Source organism: Mchenga conophoros, linkage group LG3 (genome assembly GCF_057382185.1).
Source record: "Mchenga conophoros isolate Kocher_MC1m ecotype Shallow Benthic linkage group LG3, M_conophoros_male_GT1.1, whole genome shotgun sequence".
Classification (NCBI taxonomy): Eukaryota; Metazoa; Chordata; class Actinopteri; order Cichliformes; family Cichlidae; genus Mchenga; species Mchenga conophoros.
Window position 1 is genome coordinate 65,559,245 of NC_140528.1, and position 8,784 is coordinate 65,568,028.

Consider the following 8,784-nt stretch of genomic DNA (forward strand, 5'->3'; position numbering starts at 1 on the left):
AAGGCCAAGTATAACAGGGGAATGTCAGAGACAAACCCCAAAGTGAACAAGTTTGCTCTCAGTGTCAGCACTGAGGAGAACTGTAGGCTGTAGCTACAGATTTATGGTCATGGTTTGCAGGATGATCTGGCAGACGGCTCTCTACACAGTCAGTCACTGCCCTGCACTCAGACCTGTCTGTATTGTTATTCCCAAAATGATTCACTGGAACCAGAAGATGTGGTGGAACATTATATTCTGCAATGAGTCCAGATTCTGCCTATAGCAGCTGGATCGAAAGGTCAAAGTTTGGAGTTGTTTAACATTGGCTCAGAAGATTTGATACTCACTCTGCTGCTCAACCCACAAATTTGTTTTCCTTTATTGCCAAGAAGCACAAAAAAGAAACAATTAACCAGACCAAAACACAAATTTCCTAAACCTTTTGCTGCGTTTAGCCCGAATCACGCAGTACAAATGATAAACACAGAATAGGAATGGTCACCCCGAATTCCCTAAACCTTCGTGTTACTTGTATTTTTAATTTCAGGGATACTTTGTTTTGTAATTTGAAATTAAATTATGTAAATGAACTGCATGTTTTATTTATTAAATTTTGATTAAGCATTGATGCCAACTTAAAATGAAACTGACAAAATATTGAAACTGAAAAAAAATTATTGTAACTGAAATAAATGTACTGAAAAAATCTTGTATTGAAACTGAAAAAAATAAAACAATTGAAACTATAATTTTTTTGTTTTGCTTACAATTCTCTTTGTTCAGTTTCAATCTGCTGGTTCTGTTTTGTCTTCTGGGGGCGCGCTTGATTCCAACCCACATGTATTTGCATATACATGTGGGTATATGTAGGTCACTAATGCTGACCAAGCTGCCATCTTTCTCTCTTCACCTCTTTCATTAGCTGCTTCATTTTCAGGTGGGACCCTCTAAAACAGGTAAGTAATCATTTTTTGTCATCTTTCTTTGGTATTCCACTGGACTGGAGTTTAGTTTAGTTTTTTAGCTACATGCTTTTCCCCTCTCCAAAGCAGTTACTTGTTCTTTTCATTTAAGAATACAGCCCACATTATTATTGAATTTTTCCTGACTGCCTTCAGTTGTGAAGTCTTCCTGTTCTCCTCTGTGTGGCATAGGCTCTAATTTTTGTTAGTAAAGTGTGAAATTTCCTGAGTTGTCTTTCTTTTCCTTTAGTGAGTTGGGCATGCTGAGCCTTGTTTACAAGATAGGGGAGGGTAGAAGTGTTTTCACTTCCTGCAGAGTCTGGCTAATTTGGTCCGGAGGGCATCAACAGTGAAATGGACCTGTCTTATCCTTTCACTTAGAAGTTGTTTTGTGCTCTCCCTAGAATCAACACAGCTCTGTGTCTCCTGACCATGAATCCAAGGCACAAACTCTTAGGAACGACTCTAGTTTGTCTGTATCTTAGGTTGATGCGGAGATTGTTCCTATAATCCGCTAGTTTCCTTGAGTCCTTTTTATACTTCCACACCAATTGAAGGGTGTTCCTCCCAAAGTTTAGGGCAATATGTCTGTGAAGGTTCTCAGTCATTGTTTGCTAAGTTACTGTTTTACAAAAAGTAAGAAAAAATAGTAAAACACTATTATTATTTATAAGACCCCAAATTATAGTTGCTTGCCTGAACTGCTAAACTGAATGTTTTCAGTGGTTGAATTTTGTGTTTGATTAATTTCTGGGTTTTCAGAGTAGTCCAATGTGCTGCATCATATTTTGGTATAAAACTATGAAGTGAGTGTAAGTTCCTCACTCCAGTTCAAAATGGTTGCACATCGAGGACATACCGAGAAGCAGAGACAAGTTTGCATTTTCTTTTTTATAGCACGTGGCATGATAAGCACTGTTTGTTAAGCACTGTTTAAACAACTGAAAATGTATTTCTTATTACTCATGTCTTTTTCATTTACTAAGAAATTATTTGTGTGGGGAAACAACAGAAAAAATGCACAAAAATGCTTTCACTTTGAATTTTAAAGGTGTGTCGATAATACCCACAGTAGAGTCAGATGAATGATAATGATAATGTGTGCAATGTTAAATCCCTTTGAAGATGAAACAACGAACAGGTAACACCCACCCGCGAGTCTATAAATAATATAAACACGCCGTCGACTCACATAACCTTCAGACGGAGAACCTGAAAGGATCGCAGCCTCACTTTCTAAACAAAGCAATGGCGCCAGTCGATGTTATGAACCCCCACTATGGGTGGGGGTTGAAGAAAAATCCCCACCTGCTGAAAGGTAAGTAATATAAAAACTGAAATAAATGTGTAATTATTAGTAATTTAATGAGTCTATATTCAAATGTCTTTTTTTTTTTTTGTCCCGTTTGGATCTATAGCCATCAGAATTGTTGTCTTGAGGCCAAGAAAGATGCCAAGCGGATTTATTTTACCACGTGGATCATCATGGCCTTGCCATATTGGTCCATTTGATTGACCTTTATTATAATTATGAATTTATTTTCAGTTGCTACAAACGGGACAGACATGACTGTGGGATAGGACAGGGGGAAAGAATGAAAGAAAGAGAGGGAGAGAAAGAAAACCAAAGGGGAGAAGAGACGGTGAGAAGGGGGGGAAGAAAGAAAAAAAACAACCAAAAAACAAAACAAAACTCCTGGGTCACCTGTATGGAGAAAAAAAACAGAAGAGAAAGCAAACAACAAAGAGCAACATAATAAGAAAAAAAAGCACCATCACAATAAACTAGCTAGCAGTAGATATCAATAGTTACTAAATAATAAACGATATTGTGCAGCACGCAAGATAGACAGCACACAGTGTGCTTTGAGGCAGCAGCCAAGAAAGCTGTAGTCCGCGTCTGTGAATACCCGTGTGTACACCTGTGTGCATACCTGTGTGGATCAGCATGCTTGCATTCCAAAGGTTTCTCCATGTAATGATCTGCTAGGGAGTGTGGGGGGGCCACAGCCCTGTCCTTTATGGTATCAAGCAGGTATGGAGGAGATCAAAACTCCAGACATCCAGAGGCCCCCAGAACACAAGAGACCAAGGAAGACCCACAGAGGGGCAGCCGCGCCACTGTCCCAGTTTATTCAAATGTCTTAAAACATGTTTGTTTGCTATTTACAAAAAAATCTGTGAAATTTTGTGAAGCGAAAGCACGTTCACATATTTGTTTTTTGTAATGTTGTACCTAGAGATACACTTAGGTATCAGATAATATGAATAAAATTGCTGACCTGCTAACTGCTACGGTCACCTTTATTTTCTTTTTTTTAATTTTTAAAATATTCTCTGTTGTGGTTCACTCTAATGTATGGTATAATTATTTAAAACGTATTTGTAGCTATATTTAGTCTAAAAGCTGCAAAGTAAAATTCTCTCTGTTCTGTGCTATGTGTGTTTAGAATACACTGAGAAATATGTAGGAAAGTCACTGGACCACGACTCTGCACCACTGTCCACTGCCGAGCCTGGCTCAGCTGAGCAGGTGGTGAGGAAGGTAAATAGAGGCTGAAGGAGTCCATCATTAATTTGAGCTTTCTTCACATTTTAAGGCTCCTGTCACACCTATACTCAGCGCTGATTTAATACTACATGGAAACAAAGATATAACTGTCACCTCTTATAACCTTCAGGTGCTCCTAAACAAGGCAATGTGTGAAATCTTCGTTATCTTGGCTAATGGTCAAAGGTGTTCGATGCTCCTAAGCGCCATGCAGCTGCAAGTAATGATTGTGAGCATTTTCAAAGAGGAAGTGAAGAAAATGCTCATCAAGAAAGGTAAGTAACGTAAAACAGAAAATAAATACATTAAAATTATAGTTATCAGCACTTAAAAACTCTATATTCAAATTTCTTAATAATTTCTTAATCTCTTCATATATTATATTATATTATATTATATTATATTATATTATATTATATTATAGTTACTAATAAAACGGCTCAACTGCTAACTGCTAAGGATCACCTTTATTTACAATCAAACTCTCATGCAGTTCACTCTAATGCAGGGAACATAATATAATTATTTATGACACATTTGTAGCTATATTTAGTTTAAAGGCTGCGAAGTAAAATCCTCCCTGTCCGGTGTTATGTGTGTTTAGGATACAATAAGGATAATATCAGGCTGCTGGCTGATGACAAGCCACTGGATGATGACTCTGCACCAGTGAAAAAATACGGGATCAAAGCCGGCTCAACTGTACAGATGGTGAGGAAGGTTAACAGAGGGTGAAGGAGTCCATCATTAATTCATCTGACTACATCAAATTCATGAATCATAAATACACGTAAAGAAAAAGATGCACGATTCTGATTGAAGTGTAGCATCTTTTGCTTTTGCTCCCCTTTGCACTTTTGTCACATTTTACGGCTCCTGTCATACTTATGCTAATTCTTTATTAAAGTGAATAGATAATAATCATTGAAGTGAACATTTTTATCTGACATCTTTATTTTAATATTATATTTTTTTAAAAACATGAACTAAGTCTGAAGTTCCTCACTACAGTTCAAAATAGCTGGACGTCGAGGGCTACCTGAAAAGCGGTGACATGTCTCTAAAATATTTGCATTTTCTTTTGTCTCCATGATATGTGGTATAAAAAATGTTAAGCGCTGTTTAGCAAAGGTACTAACTGTTACCTCTCATTACCTTCAGACAGACAACCTGGAAAGATCACAAGTTCCCCGCCTAAACAAGGAAAATTGTAAACTCGGCATTATCTTGCCTGATGGTCGGAGGTTGTCGATGATGCTGTGCCCCGGACAGCTGCAGAGTATGACTGTAAGCCAGTTCAAAGAGGACATACTGAGAGTGTGGGCCATCCATGGTAAATAACCAAAGAACTGAAAACTGATACATTAAAAAAAAAAAATTATGACCTACAGTCCTCAATGAGGATATGATCAACTGACCATAAAACATGTTTTCTTTTTGTTTTTTGTTGTTGTTTATTTTACAAAAAAACTATTAAATGTTGTGAATAGGAGTGCAAACACCTTCAAAGATTTGTTTTAATTTTTTAATTGTTGCACATACAGTTACTCAAACCTGTTTAATACTGTGTGTGTAGGATACACTGAGAAACATGTCACTCTGCGCGTTGAAGGCAAGACACTGGACAACCCCTCTGCATTGCTGGCTGATTGCGGAATCAAAGCCGGCTCAACTGTGCAGGTGATTAAGGTTCAGGGAGGTGGAAGGGGTCCATCATTAATTTGAGCTTTCTTCTCATTTTAAGGCTCCTGTCACACCTATGCCCAGCACAAATTTAATATCACAGGGAATAAATTATAATTCATTTCTGTGTAAATGTTTAGTTTACATTTTTATTTTAACTTAATATTTTGGTATAAAAACATGAACCGAGTTTCATCACTTCATTGCAAAATGGTTGCACTTAGAGCATTCACTGAAAAGAGAAGACAGGTTTCTAAACTATTTGTGTTTTCCTTTTTTTATGATATGTGATCTAATAAATGTGTTAAGCGCTGTTAAACAAAGGTAGTAACCGTCTCCTCTCATAACTTTCAGATGCTTTTAGAAGTCTTCATTATCTTGCCTGATGGTCGGAGGGTGTCGATGATGCTGTGCCCCGGACAGCTGCAGAGTATGACTGTAAGCCAGTTCAAAGAGGACATACTGAGAGTGTGGGCCATCCATGGTAAATAACCTAAGAACTGAAAACTGATACATTAAATAAATAATGATCTAACCTACAGTCTTTAATGAGGATATGATCAACTGTCCCTAAAACCTGTTTTCTTTTTGTTTTTTGTTGTTGTTTATTTTACCAAAAAAACTATTAAATGTTGTGAATAGGAGTGCAAACACCTTCAAAGATTTTTTTTAATTTGTTGCACATACAGTTACTCAAACCTGTTTAATACTGTGTGTGTAGGATACACTGAGAAACATGTCACTCTGCAAGTTGAAGGCAAGACACTGGACAACCCCTCTGCATTGCTGGCTGATTGCGGAATCAAAGCCGGCTCAACTGTGCAGGTGATTAAGGTTCAGGGAGGCGGAAGGGGTCCATCATTAATTTGAGCTTTCTTCTCATTTTAAGGCTCCTGTCACACCTATGCCCAACACAAATTTAATATCACATGGAATAAATTATAATTCATTTCTGTGTAAATGTTTAGTTTACATTTTTATTTTAACTTAATATTTTGGTATAAAAACATGAACCGAGTTTCATCACTTCATTTCAAAATGGTTGCACTTAGAGCATTCACTGAAAAGAGAAGACAGGTTTCTAAACTATTTGTGTTTTCCTTTTTTTATGATATGTGATCTAATAAATGTGTTAAGCGCTGTTAAACAAAGGTAGTAACCGTCTCCTCTCATAACTTTCAGATGCTTTTAGAAGTCTTCATTATCTTGCCTGATGGTCGGAGGCACGTGATGCCTCTGAGCGCTAAACAGCTGCAAGAAATGACTGTGAGCCTTCTCGAAGAGGAAGTGCTAAAAATGCTCATGATGAAAAGTAAGTAACCTATAAATTGTTAACAAATAAATAAAAATTATAATGATAAGTGCTTAATGACTCTACATTCATTATTTTTTTTATTTAAAAGAATCAATAAAATTTTATGAAGTGCAAATGCCTTGGAAGATTTTTTTCTTGAAATTATTTTTTATTATTATTCATAATAAAAATATATTATTAATTAACCGCTACGGATCACCTTTACTGACAATCAATCTGATGCGGCTCACTTTAATGCAGGGAACATGGTATAATTATTGATGACATATTTGTAGCTATGTTTATTTTAAAGACTGTAAAGTAAAATCCTCTCTGTCCTCTGTTAAGCTGTTGTAGGATACACTAAGGATGTTTTGAAGCTGCACATTGATGGCATGCCACTGGACAACGGCTTTGTACTAAAAATCAAAGCCGGCAAAAAAGTGCAGGCGGTGATTATGGTTCACGGAGGATGAAGGAGTCCATCATGAATTCATGTGACTACATCAAATTTACAGGATATACTGAACCATAAATACATGTAAAGAACAAAACACAAAATTCTGATTGAAGTCTTGCATCTATGGCTTTCCTTCTCCTTTGTACTTTCTTCACATTTTACACCTCCTATCATACCTATAGTCAGCACTAATTCAGTATTACATATTAATAATGATTAATTGAGGTTCAAAAGTTTTGTTTTATTTTATTACCAAGTTTCTGGGGCTTCTGTTTTCGCAGTCAGAGGTGTGTGCCTGAGATGACAATATTAGGATTATTTAGTCTCACTGACATCACATAGATCCACTGTCTGAAACAGAGGATACAAACAATCAGTAAGGAAGCTCATATTATTATTATTACAGGAAGAAATTAGAATAAATGTAACGATACACAGACGAACCTCCACAAAGTAAATACTGAAACAAAGGAACACATTGATTGTCAATTTCCTATGTGATACATTATCTTTTTACAATGTACATGAATAAATGCCCATCACCAAATGTTATTGTTTGGCTCACTGATGTCTGTATGTAAACATTGTGATTCACAAATGATCCTAGATTATATTTTAAAACGTAATTGTTCATTTTCTGTGACATGTTTTGTTCAGTTAACAATCACAACAATTAAGTAAATCTTTTTCAGAATATATTTAATGACTCAAAGCTAAATGTGGAAGAAATAAATAGGAATCTGGCTTCCTCGTGGTTTGCATCATTTAACTTTGATAAAATAGAAGACTGTCTCAGAGAAATCAGACTGTCAATGAAAAAATTAAATGCAAAACGTTCCATTATGTAACCTCAAAGAAACGTTCTCTGAGGAAATTTTCACCTTATCCTGATTATTATACTAGTTTAGCTGTTTCTGTAAATACTTTAAAATCAACATTGGCACAACTAAACCACATTTTCCGATAACAAATTTAAATAAGAGATCATATTTTACATGATGATTTTTACTTATCTGCTGGGCTCTAAGTAACGTCAAGGCAGGAAGAAAGAAAAATCTACAAGCTTATATCAAATGAGGTGTTGCTAACTTGTTCAAATCCTGGCGTTGGAGCTTGGACAATTCAGGCCAATATTTTACTCAAATACATCAGGCCACATTTAAGTATTTTGTTATGATCTTTAATTTGAGTTTCTAGTTATAATCTTAATTATTTTTACCCTTTGCTCTTTTCACCACACCAAACCAATAAAGGACCAAACTGCCTGTCCATTTCTTGCTCCACTCTCCCATCACTTATTATACATGCCCTCAAAATACTTGATATCTTCCAATCAGGGCAGCAGTTCATCCCCGAAAAGTAGTGCTGATGGGCGCTCCACCCATTTCAGCTGGAACCATGGCCAGACTTTAGGTGCTGATTCTCCTCCCAGTTTCTTCACACTCAGCTTCATTAGCTGAAAATGAGTGAGCGATGAAAAAAGCTTGTCTTGTTACACCAAAAGAAGAAGCTGAAGCTTTTGATGCCTCACAGTCCCTGAAGTGAAGTGAAAATGTGTGGAAGAATCTTTAAAAAAAAGTTAACTTCTTTAACTGGTCAAACGGTGTAATTGGTGCATGACTCACATCACAGTGAAGCCGTTCATTACCTGCACAAACGTCGAGAGAAAAATTGTGAATTTAGAAGATCTTGCCCTGCAAGCAACAACATGCTAAACTGTAGAAGTCAAGCTTTTATTGCTTTCAAAGTGAAACCACATCATCTTCAGACAAATTTAAAGCTTCGGTTTTCATAGAATTATCTGCACTCTGTTCATTTGGATCCCACCTGTTATCCTTCTCAAATTTGATCA

At 36.4% G+C, this 8,784-nt stretch overlaps 1 protein-coding gene across 1 annotated transcript; it reads left to right on the forward strand.

Moving 5' to 3' along the window:
- The first annotated feature begins 2,152 nt into the window (after window positions 1–2,152).
- LOC146580153 (uncharacterized) lies at window positions 2,153–7,892 on the forward strand. The gene is made up of 10 exons (XM_085266744.1): window positions 2,153–2,262; window positions 3,395–3,489; window positions 3,626–3,770; window positions 4,100–4,206; window positions 4,657–4,828; window positions 5,072–5,175; window positions 5,533–5,662; window positions 5,900–6,003; window positions 6,361–6,490; window positions 6,821–7,892. The coding sequence occupies exons 1-10, from the start codon at window positions 2,193–2,195 to the stop codon at window positions 6,946–6,948; spliced, it is 1,185 nt and encodes a 394-aa protein (XP_085122870.1). The 5' UTR covers window positions 2,153–2,192; the 3' UTR covers window positions 6,949–7,892.
- Window positions 7,893–8,784: the final 892 nt, after the last annotated feature.